At 38.6% G+C, this 25,473-nt stretch overlaps 1 protein-coding gene across 2 annotated transcripts in view; it reads left to right on the forward strand.

Moving 5' to 3' along the window:
• Positions 1-25,473, forward strand: part of celf3a (cugbp, Elav-like family member 3a) — a 46,795-nt gene that overhangs the window by 13,112 nt on the left and 8,210 nt on the right. Inside the window, exons 4-8 of one of the 2 annotated variants that reach the window (XM_047382946.1) lie at positions 9,744-9,792; positions 15,572-15,700; positions 17,598-17,677; positions 19,244-19,387; positions 23,280-23,424. In XM_047382946.1, the coding sequence (XP_047238902.1) occupies positions 9,744-9,792; positions 15,572-15,700; positions 17,598-17,677; positions 19,244-19,387; positions 23,280-23,424 (547 nt within the window). The remainder of the gene's footprint in view (positions 1-9,743; positions 9,793-15,571; positions 15,701-17,597; positions 17,678-19,243; positions 19,388-23,279; positions 23,425-25,473) is intronic. The other variant, XM_047382947.1, reaches the window with a different exon arrangement.

A 25,473-nucleotide genomic window follows, 5' to 3' on the forward strand; every position in this document is an offset into this window, starting at 1 on the left:
GCTTTTTTTGGCATTGGCTTTAAGTCAGATCTGTAACACCTGGATTATTCAACACTAGATACGAATCATTAAAATTTTACTGTGTGATCTGTAATGTCTTTTCCGTTTTTGTAGAAATTTCACAAAATACAATGTTTTTGGTCTCTAAACCACACCCATTTTAAGAACTGCAAGTAGAGTTTAAAGCCCTGAACTAAAAGGGTCTAGAGGTAAAGAAAACAAAAAAAAAAACATCAAAATGGCGGTTAAAATAAATTTTTTAAAAGAGTGTCTATTAAGGGAAATTAACTAAAAATGTCTTCATCACCTCGTTTCTTGATTCAGAGGCACTTATTTGCTTCTCGTTTGTCCCATTTTGTTTCCATTCATGTCTTCTGTGTGGTGCTTAGATTAGCAAGGCTGTTCATGCCAAAATCTTTGTCTTTTAGTTTAGGGATTTAGAAATAAAGTTTTGTAAGTTAATACATTTCCCTTACTAAATTATCTTTTTTCCATATTTATCCAGAATTGGAAACTGATAAAACCAAATTCCATACTTTTCAAGACTGTTTAGGAATCCTGTACACATATATTTGTATTTGGTTTTATGGCTGATTGTTTTTCTAGTCGGTGAAAACAAAAATTTGCAATTTAAACAATTTTTTTTGTTGCAGCTGGAACTGATGCCATTTCCAGATCCAGCTTCCAACATTTCAGATAAACGCAAGACAGCATCAGTTCCCACCTGCCTACCAGTACTTTGGGGCTAAAATAGATAAACATGCATCGCCAGAGCATTAAGATTAGTGCACTGTGATGTTTAGGTGTTGCTATACATCTACTGTCTAAAATTGTAAGACAAGAAGTTAGTTTTTTTATGTATCTGTGCTTGCACTCAAAAGTATAGTTTGCTTAGCATAAAGACTTTGAAAAAAACATCAACTGCGTATGACAATGGCCAAAAATTATGGTGACAGTTGACATGTATCATATCTCCCACTGGACTGTGGCTTTCATCGTATTTTGTGGTTTATGATCTAAATAATTTCAGTTTTAAATAAAAACATTTGAACTTTTGGGTCAATAACACTTGGCTAAGCATTATTAGGTTGAGCTGACAACACTCTTCAGTGTGGGCGCTGTTACTAAAGGGAGAAGACTCACAGTTAACCTCTTTCAGTATCAGTGAGGTGTTAAAAATGAAATCTGAAAAAGTGTCGATGAATGTTTTCACTCCATTCAAACTGCAAGAGAGCAAGACAGAACAAAACTTTAAGCAGTTAACAGGAAGGCTGAGCTGAGAACAGCAGATTTGCGTTTATTCTAAGCCTTCAGCCTCTGTCTGTCAGGGAATGTTTTTGTAAAGCTCAATGTTCTAGCTATGCTCACCAGACTAATTGCCAATATAAAATGCTAAACATTTCAACTCTGTTATAATTTTGTCTGAAGATATTATGATAATGAAACCCTGTTTTGAAGAGACTGTTCTCTCACACACTGTGTGAAATCACCTCTCCTTGTAATATATAATGACCCCTGATGGCAAGACAGCTAGAACAAATATTATCTATGTTCTTATTGTATTTTCTTTTATTATAGTTCATAAAGAGTAATGTTAAATTCAGCAGGCCAAAGCTTTGCAAAAAATGATGATCAGAAATTAGCCACAAAATTGATATCCTTGCATCTCTAGTTAGGGTGTTTTAAAATGCCTCTTTAGTTTGAATTCAAAGTCCCTACCTCCACATCAACCTGAACCAAAGAAAATTTGATAAAAGCTGCAAAAGTGTCCTATTTATTTGCATCTATGTTCAACATATAAATAAATCATACACACTTTACATCGTCTAAGAGGTAACATGTTAGTACAGTATTTGAATGCAGAAAAATACACCCCCATTAGCTTGTGTTGCTAATAGCTGTTAGCATGGTCATTTAGCACAGCGATGATCAAATCCCTCTAGTTTTGTGACATTTAACTCGAACACAGTTAAGTTGACTAGGAGATTATTATTCCCAAATCCAGCTATTAAGATAAATAGACCGTAGCAAGAAACAAGAGAAACAGTTTGGCTGACATGGCTAGTTTGTAGTTGTTAGCTTTTGAAAATATCCTTCTATGCATACATCTTTGTTTTTAGACTGCCATCTGAATTTGATAGTGACAAATATGGGGGGAAAATGAGCTCTATCTGTGTGTGTTTGCTTGCACAGCGGGGGAAGGGAGGGCAGGTGTTCATGCTAACACAGTTTAATGAAGGGTGTGTGCTTTTGTGTGTAGCTGTGTGTTTACTTTTGTGCAACAATGTTTCCGTTGAGAACACACATCCGACAAGATGGCTGGATGAACAAAAGTTTTTTTTTATTATTTTTATTTTCATAAGCTCCTCTTGGGTTTCTTCATTCACATTCTGAAGCATGTGTGAGGAGGAAGTCTTTGCTTCTACATTTAAGCTGCCCATATGAGAGGGACGAGCTCTCTCTGAGTGGAACATCTGACTAATCCTGACATTTACTCAGACATTGGGACTTAGCCGGTGCAGACAGAGGGGTTTTATCGATAGTCAGACAAGAAGAAAAAAAAAATGCATAAACTAAATATAGCCCGAGCTTTTACGCTGGATATGAGAGAGGAAGTTGTAATTCTGGACGTCATAATTTGTACCCTTAATGTCGCAGCAAACATCCTACTGTAGATGAGTATCAGTTCATCTACAGCAGGCTGACATTAACTATCACTCCCATATACCTGTTAGCATTGCCTCATTTCAGTCTTACATTTATGATGCAAGGAGATAAAATGGTCATTTTATGTTCTGCAAGAGAAAACTGATGTTTCACCAAGTGCTAAAACATGCTTTGATGAAGAGAAGGTTTGACCTGCAATATGTCACTTCACTTGTCTGACAATAATAGGAGAAAGCAGCGCCTTCGTGCTTAGCTTATGTCCTAACCTCACTGAGATATGGATGATTATGGTGATGGCAATTAGACCGGCTTGGAGCGAGTGTCTTCACTTGATGAAGCTGTGCAGAGTTAAGTGTGAATTAATGCATCGATTCATTTACATATGCATGCGTATATACACGGCGCAGAACAGGCGGTGCTCACTGACAACAGCAAAACAAAGAGAGGGCTCGTCCTTTGTACGTCACTCTGGGCCAAATGTAATGATGAATGCAGATTAGATTTACAGAGGTGATAAAAGGGTGTGAATTAGAGAGAAAATGAGAGTGGGGGTGCAATAATGAGGCTGGAAGGAGAGGAAGAAATGAATGAAAAGTTTGAAATAATGAAAGTGGAGGTGGGGTGATGGAGGTGCACTGAGGCAGTGTGTTTATCAGCTTAAATACAGACATCTGTTACTAAGAGACGGCGTGTTTTTTTAGGGGGTTGGGGAGTGTCTTCATACAGGAACTGTTGTTTCAAAAATCTTATTAGACTCTGAACTTTGAAGGACATATATCCTATTTCTTGCTTTGCCTTCTTTAGCTGGGTCCAGGCTTGTAGCTCACAACTGTCATATTCTATTTCATGTCCCAAATTGAGAAACATGTAAAAAAAAAAAAAGTGTGAAAGAAATAAAGAAAGCATAACGCAGCCAAGAACACAACTGAAATCTGCTGAAGATGTAAACTCTGAAACTTGCATCAATGCAAAACACAATGGCTACCCAAGACAAAAGTAAAGTCCCCAGCTTGAATCTGAGTTCATAACTTGAAGATTTCTATAGCGGTTTATCTAATGAAGTCAGCAGGACTGTTTGGAGACTTAATAAACTGGAACCCTACTGAGGGATACCAAAGTGCTTTGTGGTGAGGTCAGTCTGCCTGTAATTCCCAGTGGGTAATGACTGCATGTGATTAAAACTGGTTAGGTTTTGCAATTTCTGCTCAACATTGTTACTCTGGTGCTCCTTCTTCCACCAGAATACTTTGTATTGTGGAGACATGCAGTGGTTTAGCAAGTCTCACTCTTCTTTATATAATCATTTTACTTCTGAGGCCACAGCACACTACAGTGTATCTTACATGCCCATCTAACGCTATAAGGCCATCTGCAGTTAGTTTACCCACATCATGTTGCTTGGACCTATAAGGTCACTTCAAGCTAATGCTACACACACATGGACGATGGAAGGAAAGGTAAGAAAACTCCAAAATCATCTGCAGTTCTCTCCTTCATTTGGCTCAGACACAGAGAATAACCGATGCTGCTAAAGCTATCTGTAAAAGAAAGCATCTTCTTACCTGATAAACTTTATGATCATTAACAATACAGGCTAGATTCCTCAGGGGTCTTGACTGTATACTCCCTGCTGGAGCTATCTGCACTAACTGGGGCATTAACTGTGTAGTGTCTTCATCCCTTAAATTTTGGTTGTTCCTTCCCATAAAGAGAGCATTCCAAATGTTTCACAGTCCTAAGGGAAATAGGGTTTCCAACAAATTAACAGTTTTTTGGCCTAGTAGGATTTCGTCCTTCCCACCTGTGTTTATACTTTTACAGAGCTCATCTATAGTTCAGTTTCATATCAAAGATGCTCACTCCGTCCTTTTTCAGTCTCACCAATCAGCAGGCATACATCTATTCAACATATTCCAAAAAATTTAGTTTTTTTTGGTCAAGAAAACAATATATTACGTGTTTACCCCAAGAGACTGCCATTACAGACGCTATGTCATCATCCAAATATGTTTGTGCCTTCCTTTTTTTAGTTGGCTTTTTAAAAATTACTAACCTGCTCTGAAAACTAGTGAAAAGGGTATTTGGGATTTATTTATTTATTTGATATGTTTGACATGTCTTTAAATTAGTTCTCCTCCTAGTCTGCCTCACTGAATCAAGTCAGACAACACTTGACTTGAATATGTAACAATTCGAAGCGACACAATGCTTTGATGTTCACTTTGAGGGATTTCTTGTTGGCTGTCTAATGAAACGGCTGAGTGTCATCTCCTTTGTAGGACTGGACAATCTATTGAACCCTGTGAGACTGGAGACAACACTGGAGGAAGCAGCTTTTACCCTGAATACTCTCCCATTGATTAAATATTATCGAACTGTAGCAGCGTTGTGCTGTCGGTCTCTTTGCGTTTGATTGATTTAACGAGTGGCTGGCAGCAGAGGGATTGTCTCCGCTTTTTTCTGTCTGCCCATGTGTGCACCCATCTGTGTGTGCATCCACGTGTGGATACATTATCAGACCACTCTCTCCTGTGTATCTCTTCTTTGTATTTAACTCTTTTTTTTTTTGTGCTTGTGAATACACCCAATTTCCACCTGCACGGAGGGAATTCAGTTGTGTATCTAAGCGTTAAGACACACAATTGCAACGAGGAGGCGGATGGAGGAGAAGAAGCAAGGGAGCAAAAGCAAAGCAAAGCACCAGCAGCAGCATTTGAGGGGGGGGGGGGGGGGGGGGGGGGAAGCAGGGGAGGTGGCAGGTTGATTACGGTCGCAGGTCTCGTTGCCTGGAGACGGCTGGGACGAGGGATGCCAGGTTGCTATGCAACCGGCACGATGCAATGACCAGCACTGTGTGATGGAGAAGGGAGGGGAGGTGAAGACAGGAAAATTGTCTTTGTAAACCCCCCCTTCCTTTCCCTTCTCTCCCTTTTCTCTCTCTCCACGCCCCACCCAGCTCAGCCTCCCTGCTGAAATGTGCTTGAAAGAGCAGGGGTGATGTGCTCTGCTGATTTATTTACCATTCAGAGCAGCCGCTTTTTAGGGTAGACAAACAAAATGGGTTGAAACCAGAGAGAAAACACACGTCAGAGATGTGTTGTAGAAGCAAAAACAGGTAATGATCAGCAGGGTGAAAAAATGTCATTGTCGCTTAACTCCTCCTCTGTCTAAAGCCCATTTATGTGCAAAAACACCTTTATGTTTGTCAATGTGGATTGCATGGGTGGGGTGGTCATGGTGGTAATAGAGGGTCATGCATTGCTATGATTTGATTGGATAATCTATGAATTTAATTTAATTTAATCTCATAATCCTGGTTAAATCCCCAGCAACATCGCAGGAAGCAAAGTACATGTATTTGAGCGCCTGGGAGCAGAAACTGTTTGTTCAGTTGGAGGATGAGCGTATATAATGTTTGGAGACAACGTTAAAAAAATCAAGTAGCAAAAACACACTCATATAATGGGGTTTTTATCAGGAGATGATATTTTTTTGCTTCTGTGTTGCCTGTGCTCAGTATGGGACTGTTTTTTGTAAACAAGCCGATGGGAGGGGAGGAGAGGAGAGCAACAGGAGGAGGGAGAGAGCAAATTACTGTAAAGTGTGTGTTAGCGGTTCAGGCTTAGAGAGAGATATTTTTTCCTCCCTTCTTCTGCATCTGCTCTCGAGGCAGCGCCAACATTCAACAGGCATCAACGCTCCCTCTATCATCTCTTCCTTTATCTTTTAATGTATGGCGTCCTTCATTTTTCCTCCCTCCTCGTTCCCTTAAACATCTAATCCTTCCATCTCTTGACCTAGAGGCACCTTTTGTCCTTCTCATTTGTTTGTTTTTTTCCATGCGCCTCTTCCTCATGTTGCTCAGGGTAACTCTATTTGCTGTGCTGATCTGAAGTGGTGCAGCCTTTATGGCCTCCACTTCGCCCTGTTTTCCCTCTTGTATATTCTAATTCCAATCTCCTGTGCCATCTGCTGCTCCTCACCTTATCAGCAACACCGCGGCCTTCGCTGTTTGTCAGCCTGCGGTAAAATATTGGACAAGGGATGTTTTCTTTCCCCCATTAAATTAAAGATATTAAATAAACTAAAGTCATGAGCTTGATCATGTTTAGAAAAATTGTCTCAATGTTAAATAATTGAGTTTATTTTATATAATTGATGAATCTTTGTTCCGGATTAACTCAGTTTTTCAAACATTAATTTATTAAAATGAGGCAGCCGCCATGGACATAGCAAACAAACTCAAATGTAAATTTATACATTCAGCAACAAATAACTTTTTGTTTCAGAAGTAGAGATGCTAACACAAGTATTGTTAGAGTTACAAAGGAGGAGGTTAATAAAAAACAATGGCACAGTTGAATCTCTACTTGTTGCTCTTGTTTATAAATCAGCTGGTTCCTGCAGGAAGTTTAAAAACAAAATAGCAGTTTAGGACAGAAATAAAATTAGCACAACTGAAATCAAATCTTTACTTATTGCTCCCAAACACTATTAGATAATAAATAAAGATATTTAAAACAGAAACATTAAAAGGTGATCACTTAATGCCAATTCATATTTGTATGTTTGGTAGTGTTAGCACAGCAGGAAGTAGAAAAGTAGCAACTGTTTTTAACAGTAATAAAACTGGCAAAATTGTAACAGAATTTACAGTTATTCTTTAAAAAACTGATGTTTAAAGATAATGCAAATAAACTGGATGGGTTTAAAAATAACTGCATGTATCTTTAAATCAGCTGCGTTTAGTTTTTATACAAGCTAGCAACAGCACTGCTGCACAGCTAGCTGCTACAGGATGCCAAAAAACGTAGCGGTTTAGAACATAGATAAGAAATACAGCTAAGATTAAATCTGCAATTAAAGTTCCTTGAGACTATATGAAGACAAACATAATATTCATATTATGTTTTTTCTTTATTCTGTAGCTTTTTAGTTTATGTAGCCTACACGCTTGTGTTAGCCCTGAGTGAATTTAGCAAATTTCTGAAAAGAAATGAAAATAACACAACAGAAACAGAATCTCCACTTGTTCTTTCTAAACATTATAAAATGAGAAACAAGTTTAGTAAAGATAGACAAAAATAGAGGACTTTTTTCTTCAGTCTGTGAAAGCCCCAGTTTACAAACATGCTAGTTTGTTAGCACTGCAGCACAGCTAGCTGCTACAGGAAATTAGAACAGTATCATTTTACAATGGAAATAAAAATAAAGCTATAGAAACCAGATTTCTATTCATTGTTCCCAAAGACTATTGACAAAAAATGTGATGAGCTGTTTATGTAAGAGAGATATTTACAAAAAGAGGACTTCCTTTCTAGTTTGTGACTGATCTTGTTTACATACAAGCTAACAAAAGCCCTGAAGCACAGTTAGCTTCAACAGGAAATTACATAATGAGCTCAGACTGAATCTGCAATTACTTATCTGACAGACTGCAGGAAAAATGATAATCACAAGACATATATAAAGAGAAATAACGCCACTTTTCTAACGTCGTTGGCTATGTTTTTGTCTGGCATAAGGATAATGTAAATGTACGGAATGGGTTTAAAATAATAAATCTTTTCAAATCAACCAGTGTCGGAGAAAATGCAGTAAATAATGCATGGTTTTATGTTTTAGGTGTGCAGGCTGAATAAGAAGTGACTTTTTCAGTGGTAAACAGTAAAGAGTCATCTCACATCAACAAGTGATACACTGAGCAAAACTTAATAAACTAATAATTTTAACAACAATTCACTGACTACAGGAGTTGGACCTCTATTTGCTTGACTGATCTGAGGATGGCTCTCGCCCCCTCCATCATCCCATTAATTGGTGTGATCAATTGAACGCTCTTGATGAGGAGACACAGGAGGCCTCTGCAGCAGGTGCTGCTGGTATTTCATTCAGTTAGGGTCAGCTGGGCGGCAGCTCGGAGATGTTTGTTCATGCGGGTCCTGCTGGCAGGATCGCGACCGCTGCATGGATCGATATCGTCTCCCTGTGACCGATCACAGCAGATCAATCGGTGGCACGGGATCAGTGACTGGCTGAAATGTCACCAGCCCCATAATTAAGACCTTCATTAAGCCACGGTTAACAGAGTGTCACTCTGTTGCTCTCACGTCGACTTGTCACCTAACCCTCCCTCCTCCTTTGCTTGCACCTCCCCCACCTCCCTTCTTTGCTCCATATGCTCCTTTCTATTCCCTTCAATCCCTCTCAATCCCACCCTTCTCCCCTTTTTGCCCTCTCTTGTTCATTCTTTGTCTTAATTTCATTCAGTACCTCTTACTCCGTTTTCATGCTCTATACATTTGAAGGGCAAGCTTGTAAAGGGACTGACGTGTGCACAATTTAACACAGAGCTCTAGTTAAATAGGACAATAGAGAGGTGAAAGAGAAATGGCATTTCAGCAGCTTGGCTCTTAATGAATTATGAAAAGGTTAGATAATTCATGTCAGTGTTGGGTGGTCTCCTCGTTTTATTTTATTTGTTTTTACAGCTATCTCTCCATCCATCTTTGCTTCTCGGTCAGGCTCAAAATCTCTCTATATTCTGCTGCTGCGTGCTCCTTTAATCCAGATTAGCTGGCGAGTGTTCTTAATCTTATCACTTCCCCAATCCCGTGTGGGTGTGTTTTTTTTTTTTTTGTGTGCGTTTGATGGGGGGTGGGGGCGGCAGGATTAGAGCAGATCTGGAGAGAAAGGGGCGGGGAGAGGAAGAGAGGGCTGTATGACACTGCAAATGTAATATGACACATATCTGTGTCAGCTGTGGTCTGCAAGGGGAAGCGGGAAAGAGAAAATATACAAGACAAGAGTGGAAAAGAATTCATCAATAATAATTGTTTCGTACGACAAATTAATTAAGGTGTGTAAGGATGGATGTTATTTTGTGAGAAAGACAGAAAGAATTTCTATGTTCTCAATAAATGTCATGCTTAAAACACAGTTAGTGACATTTATTTCTAGTTTGTAAGCATTGTTTGCTCCATAAATGCTTTTAATTTGTTACTGACTGTGTTTATTGCTACCACTGAGCTATTTCTAAACTAACTTTCTACTGTTTTCCTTTTTCTTCTTTCCAGATGAACCGTCCGATCCAAGTGAAGCCGGCGGACAGCGAGAGCAGAGGGGGTAAGGGTTACCTGTCCACACTCAGAAACACATCACCTCTTCAGACACTAAAAATACAAAAACCTACAAGTCATTTAGCAGGTTAAACGTGCAGACCTTTTATGGTGCAGCACGTGGGACCTCAGCAGAGTCAGATAATAGGTATAATATTCTCACGGCTTGATTACCTTCTTTAAAAATGTCATGGTACCATAGTATTTGCACAAAAACTTTCTAAAAACACATATTATGATCTCACTGCTTCAATTCAAAACAACGAAGCAACAATTTCTGGTACTGCTCCTTAAATGTGGTTACACATTGGGTATTACAGGTAAAACATATTTTTTACTAATACAATTCTTCAAAATATTGATGTAAGCAGAAATGTAGAATAAATCTGTTAAATTTAGTTATTTTATCAGGTTTCACTCTTCAGTTTCCTTTTAATGAGTAACACATTGCTGCACTCTCCCACAGGTTGCTATGCACTGCCAGTCAGCTGGCTGTTACGATGACACATCGTGACCTAGCAGTACTAGCCCGCTGTTCTTTGCAAATACGCCTCGGATCTCTCAAATAGCGAGAGCTTCTCCTGTACACAGCCTTCCTCAGATCACCCCACAGATTTATATTTGGATTTAGGTCCTGGCGATGAACGGGACATTTTAAAACTGTAATCGTCTTTTTGTGAAGCCATTTTTATCTCTGTTGATTTGGATGTATGCTTTGGATTGCTTTCAGACTGAAAGGTAAAGCTCCTGTCCATAATCCCCTCCACCTTAACCAAGGCCTCAGTTCCATCTCAAGAAAAACGATCCCAAAGCCTGATGCTGCCACCACCATGCAGTGTGTTGTTTTTATGCAGTAACCTTTTGGAATTAAGGCCACAAAGTTCACTTTTGCCCTCATCCTAACACATTTTCCCACCGGCGTAAAAGAGAATACAAATAAGTGAAATTTAGCCAGGTTTGTTTTTATCTTTAAGAAATACTTCTGTCTAATGTAGGATATTGATTTTAATGGTTGTCATGTTCTACACAGTTAGTAGTGTGAAGTTCCTGCAGCTTCTTCAACTTGCTGAAGGCCTCTTCGAATCCTCCCTAACCACTTTTCTTCTAGTCTTTTCACAATTTTGGAGGGGCATCCAGTTCTTCATAATGTCACTGCTGCGCATTTTCTCCACTTGACGATGACTGTGTCTCATTGGTACATCTAATGCCTTGGACAATGTTTCATAATCTTCTTGTGACTGATCAATTTTGACCCTCTGGTGCTTTGGAAGCTCATTGGTTTTTGATTTAAGATGTGACTAAGAAAATGGCAGGAAAAGGCCTTCTAGAACAGCTTCACTCTATTTGGGGTCAACCAGAGACACTTTAAAAGGTGACAGGTGTGTACTGGGACCTTTTCAACATGAGTTATAATGTTCTAGTTAATTCTGAACACAGCCACATCCCCAGCTAGAAGAAAGCCCCCCCTTCTCCCAGTTCAACCACATTATTATGTTTTTTTTTTTTTCACTTTAGTTGTAACTAGGTTATGTGTCACATTAAAGGTGGAAAAACCTCTGAGATTATTTCTCTTGAACTCAACACTATAAAAACCAGGCAGTTTAATAGGGCTAACATATATGATCCAGTCAAAACAAACTGGTTCTTTTCAGTTAACTTCAGTCACAGTAGACACATTTATATTAAATTCAGTAACAGAGTTCAATTCAACCCAATTTAAAACATTTAGGCTAGATTTCGGCCAGTTAGTGAAAACGTTGCCTATGTAGGAAAATGTCAGTGTTGTTTATAACATCAGCATGTCAAATTCAATGACTTTATTCTGCTGAGAAATTAAAAAGAAGACATTTGGCATTAATACGAATTTATCTTTAAATATTTATATTAGTACATTTGTTATATCTTATTTTAATAAATAAAATCAATCCTCACAGTCTTTGCAATGTCAAGATTGCTCCAGGACATTGTTAAAAAAAAATGTGTTTATTAAAAAGTGGCAATCCTTCAGCATGAATTTAAAAATCATATATAAGCTGAAGCTCTTATATACTGTAGTGTCACTTTGTTTCTCTGTTTAGAAGGATGTGATTTCCATATCAGAGATCTCAAGTTTCACTCCCAGTAAGGGCAATGCTAATTTATTCCTGCTAATTAATCCTGACTAATGCAGGCATCTATTTAGCATTAATCTGGTTCTGGAAGTCTGCAGAACTTCACTTTATAGATCAAATAAAGAACGATTATAGCTGACATATGTGGATGAGGCCTATAGACATTTGTGAAACTCACTGGTACTGGCACACCTTGCTGTTGTCTTAATCAAATGAGAAAATTCTTCCATAAAAAATAAAAAGGTGGAAGCTCATTTTTCTGTCTCATAAATTTTAGCTCAAAGCTCCAATTTTTGATGCAATGAAAAAACTGTTTTCTAGATAAACAAGTTTTTGAAAACAACCTTCCACAGTTTGACAACATTATAAGTTTTCGTTAAGATGTAAACAAACTGCTGTGAGTTTATCTGAGTTAATGTTTAGGATGGTAAACAGTTTTGGTTTTTATACGTCTTTGCTTCTGTGTTCTCTTGTAAAGAAGCACAATGGTCATGTTGTTATGGTTACTTCTCAGAAAGGCGTGCAGAAATCGCTCCAGTCCTGAGAGTGATATATTCACACATATGTTCCCTCTGATCTCAGTGGGTTAATGAGGCCTTCACAGATGTGCAAGTTGGATGTGCCAAGTTTTGTAAAGCAGTCCACACCATCGCAGATGCTGGCTTTTGACCTCTTCGTTGATAACACGCGTGACACTAGTCAGCAGAAGTCATGTTCCAGGACAGTCGTCTGCCTCCCCTTAGTCCACCTTAAACAGACGAGAGTGGTTTTCTAGAACTTATATCTTTATAATTTATCTTTGTATGTCAGGCTTTTAACTTAAACCTCATTTGCTTTCTAGGAAATAAAATGTTTCTGCTTGTTTTTAACGCGTCTTTAATCTAATAATTTCTTCATAAAATCTTCCACAGTGGATGAAATACCTTTTCTTAACTTTCCTGGAAAATATCCCTAAAACTGAGCAGAGAAAGCTCATTGATGAGCAACTCTGCTTCCTTCTTTCTACGATCTTTATATGTTTTGTTTTTCAATTTAAGGAAAAACATTTATATAAAGACACGATTTCAAGGGTTAGTTTATTTTTTTGTGCTGCAGTGTCTGTCTGAAGTTTACATTCACTCATCATCAACATGAATGTCCTATTAACTTTGGGCTTTTAATGCTTTATTTAAGCAGTTCTTTGTTTGAGGCTCACTGATATAAGAACATGCAACTTTAATGAACTTTTAAAGCAAGAATTGGCTGCAGAAGTTTTTAATTCACACTACCGGTCAAAGGTTTTAGAACGCCTTTCTCATTTAATGGTTTTCTTTATGTTTATGACTATTTACATTGTATGTAGATTCCCACATAACGCATCAACACAGTGAATGAACATATTTGCAATTATGTAGCAAACAAAAATTGTAAAATAACTTTAGCTAAGTTATATTTTAGAATCCTTAAAGTAGCCGCCCTTTGCTGTGATGACTGAAATATTAACCTTTGGCCGTCTCTCAGTGAACGTCTGGGAAGTTCTTTCAAGACTCTTTGGAAAACCATTTCAGGTGACCACCTCATGAAGTTCATGATGAGAACGCCAAGAGAGCAAAGCAGTAATCAGAGCAAAGGGTGGCTGTTTGGAAGAATCTAAAATCTAATCTATTTCACACTTTTTGTTTACTACATAATTCCATGTGTGTTCATTAAAAGGTTTGTTGTCTCTGGTGAGAATCTACAATTTAAATAGTCATGAAAACAAAGAGACCCATTAAGTGAGAAAGGTGTTCTAAAACCTTTGACCCGTTGTGTACTTTGGATTTTTTTCTAATCCACGCAAGTTCAAAATTATACATACAGTATGCAAATAGCCACCAACAAATACCAAGAAATGCTTAACTAAGGAAAACAGGAAAGGACGACAAGTATCCCTTTGCAAGTTACACCTTAATCCCATGCTTTTCGTAGCCATGAACAGAAGTTTAATGTTAGTCTGCTTTATCCACTTAAAACCAGTCTTGATGTGTGTTTGTCTCATTGGATATCTTAATTTTAACCAAATTTTAACCATCTAACTCTTGATTTGGGGGGACGTTGATTAATTTTGGAGGTAGTTTCCAACCTTCAGTAGTCTTCGGTAGTTCAGTCGTCTTTGTGCAATACACCAGTAACCCTGGCAGCAAAACAGACCCACAGCATGATGCCACCACCACCAGGCTTCACAATTGGTACAGTGTTTTTAGGTTTGGAGAACTTCACATTGTATCCTCCGAATATACCTATTTTTATTGAGGATGAACTGCTCAATCTTTGTTTCATCTGAATGTAAAACTTTCTCCAGAAGGCATTCAGCTTGTCCATGTGAGCAGCTGCTAGTCGGTTTTCAGCAGCGCTTCTTTCTTGGTCGGTACCCTCTCACTCTATATTAATGCTAAACTAGCTTCACTATGACGCACAGCAGCTTCTAGTTCATGATTGGCTTTAGACTTGGTGGTTTCTGAGATGTTCCTGAACATCATGACAAATTTACTTTCCTCTGAGGACAACGGTTTTGGTCAGGTAGTTTAAACAGGACAATTATACTAAACACACAACAGATCTAGTTTTGTAATGGATAAATTTGGCTGATATCAACGCTTAGAGGCGTCTTTTTAATGCTCCAACAATTACTTCATTCAAAATTTGAAAAATAAGCTTAAACGTTAGATCCATCCCAGCAGACTAAGTAGTTTAAGTAAGCCTTTCCATTTCTGCAAAGAAGAGTGGTCAATTGTCTAGCCAGATTTATGCAAGAAGCTTGATTTTGGCAACTAGAAGGGTGTGTTTTCTTTGCTACTTACTGCATTCCTCTTTTGTGTTTACATTTAACACATCATATTAATCTTTTTAGATGAGGTAGCACACTGTTTAACAGATTCGCATCAGCAGGCTCTTTAATTATCATGCATTTCAGTATAATGGGAGACACATTTGCTTTATTTAACATAACACTTTATATTATTTTTTTATTAAGACAGTTGACAGTAATAAAGCTGTGGGAACCCCCATACCTTAAAACTACCGAATTTAAAACCATAACTTAATAGAAAACATGAATTTCCTCACAAATTTGTCTTCTAACGTTTATTATCTGACTGTGTAGTAAAATAAATCTAGTAAGCATAATTATCCGGAATTTAAACTCTTCATATCAAAGCTCCATCCAGGCAGGTGTTTCTAATCAAACCACATTTTCATCTGCAGCCTCCCTGACATTTAAAGCTGTATGTAAATGAGCGTAGGACAGTGACATCTTCTCCGTGCGACTGGTTGTATCTAAAGTTTCCTGATATCTCAGTGTGCAGAAGAATATGGTGGAGGAACATAAACATGGTGATTTGTTGTGGATGGACTCCAATATTCAGATACATTTCTGCTTTGATCCTTCAGAGACAGACGGAGCAGCTTCTCAGTGGGTGACAAACATTTGAGTCATGGCCAGATGCTGTTTGTTTGCTGAGCTGCTTTTGTTACTGCACTCTGGTGGCAATCTGAGGAATAGCATCCCATTAACTCCTGCTTTTTGGCATTCATTTTGCTGCTGTTCATGCACGTATGTTATAATAATCTAATATACACATCTTCTCCTCTCTCCTTAATCCCACATGCATCATCCTGCTTTGTTCCCTCCAATCTTGATGACCTCCTTCCCCTCAGAAGACAGGAAGCTGTTTGTGGGTATGCTGGGAAAACAGCAGACGGATGCTGATGTGAGGAAAATGTTTGAGCCGTTTGGCAGCATAGAAGAGTGCACGGTGCTCCGCGGGCCTGATGGGACCAGCAAAGGTAACGTCAAATCCCAAACCTGACACAAAAGAATAAAAAGACTAGAAGTTAAGATGATTTACTTTATAATACAATAAGCTAAACTGCTGACTTTCTGTCGCTTTACAAACTTTAAAAAAAGTGTTGACAGGTCATATCAAGTCTGACACTTAGTTTAGATTTCTGCAGGAAGATTGGGAACATTTAACCATACGTTATCCTCATCCATCCATCCATCCATCCATCCATCCATGGATGGATGGGTGGGTTACACTGTTTGCTCAATGAGAGCTGCAACAAATATCAATATCAAAGTTTCATATAATATATATTAGATATCAGAGCTGTTTTTTGATGTGGGGCTTTGAATGTAATCACATACAGTCACCGCCATACAATCTTTTACCAAACAACAGAGCAATAGATTTTTAATTGATATTTCTCATCACTATTATTGTTCCCCATAAATACCAAATATTATTGCAATAATGTTTTTGGTCCATATTTTTGCCAGTACGTCACAGGGTAAGACAATGATACTCATACCTAAAGGCAAGTTAGAGAGACAAATTAACCTTACAGTCATGTTCTAGGACTGTGGCAGAAAGATGGAGTACCTGGAAAGAACCCATGCATGCTTTGGGAGAACATGTAAACTTCATGGAGAAAGACCCCAAACTGCATTTCAAACCCAGGACCTTTTTGCTGCAAGGCAACAGTGCTACCAACTGTTAGATTTGATTTTTTCAGTGTTAAGAAATACTTGCTTTTAATAAAATTACTGGTCCCGCAATTAGAGGCACCTCTGTCTAGTCCTATAAGTTAAAGGTAAATAACATTTTTATACAAACCTTTTTAGGGCAATCAAAGTGTGTACACTTTTAATAGGAGTCCATAACTTCTGTTTTTATAGTGTCTAAATATCTGATTCTCTGATTAAGAGAAATTGGCCTCTTTTTCAAATCATAATGGTAAAGACAAGAGAATATGGGGGTCAGGACATGGCCCCAAGAAAATAGCAGCTTGCCTAAACTTAGTGATTCCAGCTGCCAGGGCAATAATTCAAAACAACTGAAACTGGAACAAACCAGTATGGATGAGGACCCATGGTTATCTTGGCACCACTCAAAGTGAGCAGGACGGTACGGGGGTAAGGCACCTCCAAAGGTCACTGAACCAAAGAGTGACATCTCAGGGTCACCAAGACTACACAACTCGTCATTAACTTACATGGCTTTTGAACGCATCTTTACCAGGGGGACCACTGTATCTGGAGGGCGTTGTGTTTCTGTTCAAATCATTAAAATACTTGCGTCTGTTAATTTTCTGCTTGGCTCAGAATGAGTTAATTACCTAAAATCAAATTAAAGAATTGATGTCTTCCTACGAGTAACATCCAGAAATGTAAATTTAGGATTTAAGCCACAAAATTTCCAATAACTTTAAGCCAAATGTCTGTTTAAGTGCTGGATATTATTCCAACCGGCCTCTGGCCGCTAGTGTGAAAGTGCTATTGACTTTGTTTAACTGTTTGTAACCCCTGTAGCACATTGCCTCCACGTGGTATAAATTACTTTTGTCACTAACAACAATGCTAATGATATTTGCCGTGTAAATCAAAGTCCGGCGACAGCTCCAACACAGATGCTAGATTTTTCTCCGTTTGTTGCATGAGGCATGACTAATGAGCCTATAGGTTTTATGGGTCATGGCTAATGATGCGTTAGGTGGTTTACGGGCCGATGATTGATGAAGCAATGAATGTTCTGCGGACCGTGTTTAACGACGCCACGGTTACTGATGGAGCACTGGATGTAAGACGGCTTCTAATGTATTTTTAAAGGGAAGCAGTTTTTTTAATCCTTTGTGAGTGAATTTGTGTGTGAGGTTATGTTTAATGGTGTGTCGTTTCATGCAGGGTGTGCATTTGTAAAGTTCCAGAGCAACGCAGAAGCTCAGGCCGCCATCAACGCTCTGCACGGGAGTCGCACCTTACCTGTAAGTTCCCAACAAATGCACTCATTGTATATCAGAGCGGACCACTTCTATGCTCCAGATCCTGTTGTTTAGATAAGCTAGGTGGTGACTCAGCTCATAGTCACCACTTCTAATTACCCTCCCACTCACCACAAACTCAAAAGTGAAGGGCATTTTAACCATCATCTACTTTGTTTATAATAAATTATAAATTAAACAATTAGAATTGTACAAAATTTTTTTATGTAAGTAAATCTAATTATCTGTTTTCTTGACTAGAAAATGTGCAAAAACATCGTAAGCATTCACACAAAGTGGTGGAGGTGACTATTGTATATGTATCAAAAGGTCATATTTACTGGACTGCAGGTATACACTGTCAGATTATTTGTGAAGTGGGATATCTTCTTTTCTGCCAGATGTGTAAGAAAAAAAAGTATCTTCCGTTGATTAAAAAAAAACAACAACTTCAAAGCATTTGAGCAGGAAAATCTAAAGCTAAAAAACATCAAAACAGTGCAAACCCAAACGGGAAAAAAAATCAGGACAGTGCATAATTTGGTGCAATACGAGGTTTAGACTGTCACAAGCAAATGACCAGCAAAAACCCATGACATTTTCAGACTGATGCGGGCATCATTTCAGTGCAACAAATCTCCACCTAAAGACTTTAGTTAACATGGTTTGTCTCATATTTCAAAGACAATGCTTATTTTCTGCTCATGTAATAGAGGTGGTCCAAGCAGAGAGCCCCCCAACACGTGCCCTTTAACTTGTTTACAGGTGAAACTCAGTTCATGTTGCAGAGAAGCTGTGTGATTATATGATTTAGTGATTATATGTAGCAACTTAGCTTCTAAAAGTCACATTACTAACAGTGATATCAACTACAACATTAAATTGTTAATTAGTGACATACATTTTTAATTACTCCATCACATGTCCCGTGTCAGAAGGGTGTGGCTCCTCCTCCTGGGTAGCCTAGCTACAGTTTGCTGCTTACTGTATCTCTCCCTGAGCGAGTCGGCCCACAGCTGCCCCACAGTAGGCATGGTCCAGTGTGAGACAACTTTGAGTAAAAATACCACAACGTCACAATATTAACGCAAAATTTTGCGACAAAAATTAAAACTCATGTCTCTTATTTTGACAGCTGAACAGTTACTCCTATTGCTTTTACAATAATTTTAAAATGTTGATTATCACAGTTATGATAATGATCTAACCCCTTTGATATGTTTTTATCTTTGTTTTAATGAACAGGCACACATACAGAATGTGAGCAGTATGTGTAAAATTCAATTCAGCCAAAGATATTTTTAAAATCAAGTAAAATTTACAAAAGTCTGTGGATCAGCATGAACTGCTGACATCATGAGTAAGGGGTATATTGTCATAGATTTTTCAAAGCCTGTGTCGATGCAGCTGATTTAAAGAGGAGAGTATCATCCTATTTCCGTTACCTTTTATAGTATTCAAATACTCTATAACCTGGCTTGTGTTCAGGATGTTGAATGACCCTGTTTTATTCTTACTGGATGAGTTTGTGCTGTGAGAGCTCTGGGTTTTTCTATGACTCCTTTGCAGGGCGCCTCATCCAGCCTGGTAGTCAAGTTTGCCGATTCGGAGAAGGAACGCGGACTCAGGCGGATGCAGCAGGTGGCCTCTCAGCTGGGAGTCATCAGTCCCATGACCCTGCACATTGGGGCTTACAATGCTTACACACAGGCCGTGAGTGAGACACATTGCACACAAAATCATTAGAAACACTCTCATGAGATTAAATTTAAGATTTACTTTGTTTATCTTCACTGCTGCTTGTCTGTTTCCATTGAGTGTATTTTACTCTGTCTTCTGTCTTTTCCTGCTGAATGAAGCCTTATTTGATTGTCTGGTCCTTGATTTGTTAACATGGCTGTAACCCAACAAGCAGACTAATGGGAAACATCCTGTGTAACTGTAGACCTCTGAGTGCATACTAATTGTTAGGAGCATTTACATCGTAAATGGAAATTTGTCAGTGTATCAAATAGAAAGGTTTGCCCTCACTAATGTTTGTTTTAAGTAAAACAAAAGTAAAACATGTAAGTGGACAGTCTATTGAATGCAGTATAGCTGTGTTTCTATTTGTTCCACATAACCTATTTATCCGGAAGTATCAATCCTAGCTCACTTATTTGTTGTTTGTGTTTCATCTGCGGTCCTGGTAAAATATGTTACTGACTGAGTACGTCGTTCTCCCTTAATTCTGTCTGTATTGGAGTTGCTGGTTCTGACAAAAAAATAAAACTCAGAGGTGTACTACATCCACCATATGTCATCCATACCTGTTGATCTCTTGTTTGAAAACATTTAAACTCAGGCGTTCATGCAGCTTCAGTTTCATAGCAGTTACAGTATGAAACACAAGTATAAAAAACAAACAGATTTTGAAGTGATCTGTCAGTAGAAAATGCATAATGAACCTATTGTTTGCAAATAACACGTTTAAAGTCAGCCGTTCATGTAGGTTCTGTTTCATGGCTATTACAGTCTAAAACATTAGTAAAAAACGCAAACTTTGTTGAAATCTGGAACTGCAGTGAATTTTAAATGACTTGTTCTGATCTTTAGCAATAAAATGGTAATCAATTATTCTTCTACAGTGGCTTCACTCATGTCCCTTCAGAGTTTATGTAAAAACATTTTGAATATATTAAACAATGCAAACTTCCCCCATTAATGCCATTTGCATCAGAGCTCTAATCGGGATTATGACATGAGGATCTAAATCCATAAGTTCATATTTCTCCTAAGTGATCATAGTCTAAAACAGATTTAAAATCCCTCCCAGCTTTAGGAAAATGTGTAACATTGACAAATGTTAGACTAATTAAGCTGATGTAAAGCTGCAGGATGTCTTGTTTTTTTTAAAACTTAAAATCTGTAAACAGTACATATTTCCAGGGCGTTACTTTAGCTGGAGCATTTACTCCCTTCAACTCCACAGATAGCCTGAAAGAAAAAAGTATTTTATGGTTAAACTGATAATATGAACTAGAAGCAGAGTAGGTTAAAACTGTGAAGAGAAAATACAACCATAAGAAGGGCTTTACACTGTGATGACCCCAGAATACTACGCTGGTTCTTGGAAAAAGTTCCTGAAGTGGAAACTGGTCTGATCTGTTTCAGAAGGAGATAAAGCAGACTAGCTGGAAGGCAAAGCTCATTAAATAAGATATGCTCCATTTGATTGACACGATTTCTACTTAAGAGACCGTTTTACTTGGAAAAAGTCCAAATCGCTTTTTAAATTTGTGCAAGATTATATCCACTAGTTGATTACAAATAGCTTAAGTTGTGCCTCATTTACAGCTGTTTAATTTGTGGCGTGAGGAGATTATTGAAGAGTAATGTTACACTATTTAGTGTCAAACAAACCCGTAAAACAACCTTGTAAAATCAAATAATTAGAGAATATAAATTTTAGACCATCGTAGTGTGGATTTGCTATGTTAAATTATATAAATGAAATGAACACATTCTAATAATCTATCACAATTCAGTCTGAAAGATGAATTCTTCCATTCTTATTGAATAATTTCTATCACAAATTTAAAGAAGCAAGGAGATTTATGTATAATTCTCAGATTAGGATTTATTTAGCATTATAAAAATAACTACACTTCATTTAAAGTCATAAAGAAAAACGTCCGTAATGTTAATCTTAAGGGTTGTGGAATCAACTCCAGTCATACGTTTCCAACACCAGAACCACCACTAAAGAGAGAATCGAAAGCCTCACTGTGTGGTCCAGGGTCAGGCTGCTGGCTTTCTAAGGGAGCTGACTGAATAAGTCTGGGTGTGCCAGTCCCAAATTCCTCTCTCTTTGCTTTGCTGACAGCCAAATCTTGACACAGACAGCTGCTATTCTAGCCAGATCATTCAGACCAGAAGACACGAGGTTCTGGGCCAGTTTGTTGGATGTCTTAGTGGTTCTTCACTTTGGATTTGGAGCTAAGTTGGATACAACATGATTGGATTGAATTGACGATAAATTTATGAGTGTAAATTGGATTCTTTTTTGTAAAGGGCCTTCAGGCAACATTTTCTGTAAATTGGCACGTTATAATACATAATAAACTGAAATGAACTGAGTTGGAGGAAAAACACAAAACAACTTTACAGAAACATCACACAAAAATAAGAAAAATGTAGCAAATAAAAACAGTTATTGTAACTAAATCTTGAGAGGGTGATCGGTCTTGGCTCTGAACCCATTGGGCAAGGCTTCTCCTGGGTTCTCTGGTTCTTTCTCTCTGTCGGAGACTCAGAACCCCAGCAGCTCACTGGACCCAGAGCTTCCAGGGAAGGAGCCGTCACGATGTGCTGATCACCCAATCAAAAGCAGGCTTTGGATGATAAGATCGTGTCCTGTTAGACAGTCAGTATCAAAAGCAATTCTTTAGACCTAGATAGATAAACAGTGCCAACAATATTCATATATATTTTAATATTAATACATAGTTTAAAGAAACTTAGCTTACTTATGTACTATTTTTAAAAGGTTTTGGTCTTCTGGATGAATACATTTAGATCAATTGGAGAACTTTGGCACTCCTGATCAAAGTCTTAAGCTGAGAGAAGAAATCATAAGTATTCGTATTTCGTGGTGGTGGATCATAACAAGGTATTAAAAAGAGCTTCACAGTGCAAAAAGAAGGAACTCTTGTTCCTTCTTTTTGCACTGTGAAGCAAGACACAAAACAGAGTAGGAAAAATTATCGAAACATATTTATCAGAAAAATCAAAGGTTTTTCCAACGCTACTACCAAGACAAGGACATCCCACTGGAGATGTTTTTTCTGCAGCACAGTGAAGGAGGCTCCCATCATGATCTGAGGAGCTTTTTCTTTTAATGGCACAGTGGAACCTCTGGTTGTATGATGGCGTCAAACCTTGGCTGGCTATGTGGAGATGCTGCACCAGGCATCCCTTACGACTGAGGGTCTTTGTTTGTGCCCCGATGACAATGCTGCAGTTTAAAAACCCCCATCTGACAAAGGACTTTTTGAAATGCCAATTCTATATATACAACTGTTCCCCTGGTCTGAAGATGTTGATTAGGTGTGTATTAGAGAAACATTGACATGTATAGACCGGCTGGACTCTTCTGAGCATAGCATATTCATAACCTGAAAAATCTCCGCTGCCATTTCTGTGGATAAGAGGTTGGCGCAACTAGATCTAAAAAGTCCATCAAGGATATTTTTAAGTGAGGGCAAAGCGTGGATCCCCCCACCCCCAGTGACCTTGATGACTGATTACGAAGATCACTAGATCGCTACACTGGTTTGAAAAAGTGGAGCAAGGTACTACAGAGAATTGTGCCACATTGCGGGGTGTTTAGATGTCACCTTCAAACATGCTGACTCCTGACTGAGCTCAAAGCCTTTATCACTCTCTGAGTTTGCTTTCTTAATTAGGAATATTTAAACAAATTGTGATTGCATCTGAAGACTCCCTTCAAAGCACATAGCTGTCTTTACAGTTATAGAAACCCACAGATCAACCAGAAGCAAACATTTTCGCTCCTGTCTAGTTTCTTTTGTGTTTATCATTGGTCTCTCTGTCTACTCTCCAGCTGATGCAGCAGCAGGCCTTGGTGGCTCAGTCGGCCTACCTGTCTCCTGTTGCCACAGTGGCGGCTGTTCAGATGCAGCAGCTCGCCGCACTCAACCCCAGCAGCATCATCGCCACGCCGATTGCATCCATCACCCCGTCCTCAGGTAATGAGGGCCAGACAACTCTGGCCCTGGCTTGCCTTAATTAGATTTCTGCTTGAAATATGAGGACAGATGCATAAGGAGAGTAGGACCCAAGAGAACAACACAGCAAATTTGTTCAGCTGTCTTTTTTGATTTGATTGTCGCATTTCTTTGTAATGTTATCCATAACTACTAAAGTACTTTAATTAGATGTTTAACGTTTTTTTTTTAAAATAGTCATCAGATAAACAGCAACGCGTCACATCATATAATTTATTTTTTAACCAGAACTGAATCAAAACGCAGAAGACAGAGTAAAAATAATGTTCTTAGCTCTAGAAGAATAAAGAGTAGAAGCAGCAGATGTTTGTGATCAAATATATTGATTAAGTGATCATCAACAAGTCTGAGCTTCTCTATAAAAACGGAGGTTTTGGCAGTTTGCTGATCTGGATCTTTTAAATGTGTGCTGTCAGTGAGACAGAAAAACCCAGCAGCATAATTTGTGTATTTATTATCGAAGTGAAATCTCATGAGGTAAAAAATGTGTGCCACCACAGTCTGATGGTAGAAAATGGCTCCAGAATAACGGAGAGAAAAAGCTTTTAGCTCTTTGAGAAAACCGGCACAACGTTTATTACAACTATTACCAAAATAATGGTGACTTACATGGCCACAGTTCTGGCTGATACTCAGCACAAACAATTTAGGAAGTAGTTACAAGTGCATGTCCAAACATTATAGAGTTCAGTGTTCTACTATTATGCCAGTACTCCTCCCATGAGGTTTACTCTGAAAACCCCTAGAGCTCCATTTATAACTCTAGAGGCTTTATGTCTATTTTACATCAAAACATGGCCATCCTGTGGTCTCCAGGATCCCCATGCTGGATTGTGGTAGTTTTGAAAAACATATTTCCAATGAGGAAGTAGTCATGACACTACTGCACCTTTAGACTTAAACTAGTTTTTCTGCTGCTGCCTTAGCCAACCTATCACAGTTTTAGGAGTGATACCAACAAGGATGTTTTTCTACATAAATGAGAGGTTTCTGCACCTCCACCATCAGATCCAGCCTTAATGTTAAAGAGAAAATGCCACCTGGACCTATCATCAGCTTATCATCTGCATTAGGGGATGCAATTGAGGGGGTTTTCTCTCCAAATGCTGCACACTACTGAGCATGCTGTCCTAGGCAATAATCTTACTCCTGTTGTGGAATTTTCTTATCAAAGTGGGTAGAAGTTGACTCATAACAAGAGAAAATCCGGACTTTGTCTTAATAAGTTTTATTCAAAGGCATTCAGCGTTTTAATGACTCTGTCACCAAGCAAGTCAGTTGAACAGAGCCCCGAACGCTATTTACACACAGTATTTATACCAGAACAAGACAGTGTTATCTCAACTGCAAAGAGTCTGTGTTTTACGACCCTAGACCCTTCTCGGGTTCAAAGGTGACAAGGTTACCTAGGAACAACCATCTACTCTCCCAAAGGCATCACCCTGAAAAATGGCCTTAACCATTAAACTTCTGATAATGACTTTTACAGCTTTCTCCAATAACACAGATGTTCACAGGAGTGAGGTAACCCAAAGGTCATACACTGTGGAATGCTTACTGCAAGAATTTCCATCACACTCCGGTGCAATGAACTTACAGAGGTTGGACAATGAAACTGAAACACCTGTCATTTTAGTGTGGGAGGTTTCACGGCTAAATTGGACCAGCCTGGTAGCCAGTCTTCATTGATTGCACATTGCACCAGTAAGAGCAGAGTGTGAAGGTTCAATTAGCAGGGTAAGAGCACAGTTTTGCTCAAAATATTGAAATGCACACAACATTATGGGTGACATACCAGAGTTCAAAAGAGGACAAATTGTTGGTGCGCGTCTTGCTGGCGCATCTGTGACCAAGACAGCAAGTCTTTGTGATGTATCAAGAGCCACGGTATCCAAGGTAATGTCAGCATACCACCAAGAAGGACGAACCACATCCAACAGGATTAACTGTGGACGCAAGAGGAAGCTGTCTGAAAGGGATGTTCGGGTGCTAACCCTGATTGTATCCAAA

Source organism: Girardinichthys multiradiatus, chromosome 13 (assembly GCF_021462225.1).
Source record: "Girardinichthys multiradiatus isolate DD_20200921_A chromosome 13, DD_fGirMul_XY1, whole genome shotgun sequence".
In the NCBI taxonomy this organism is placed as follows: Eukaryota; Metazoa; Chordata; class Actinopteri; order Cyprinodontiformes; family Goodeidae; genus Girardinichthys; species Girardinichthys multiradiatus.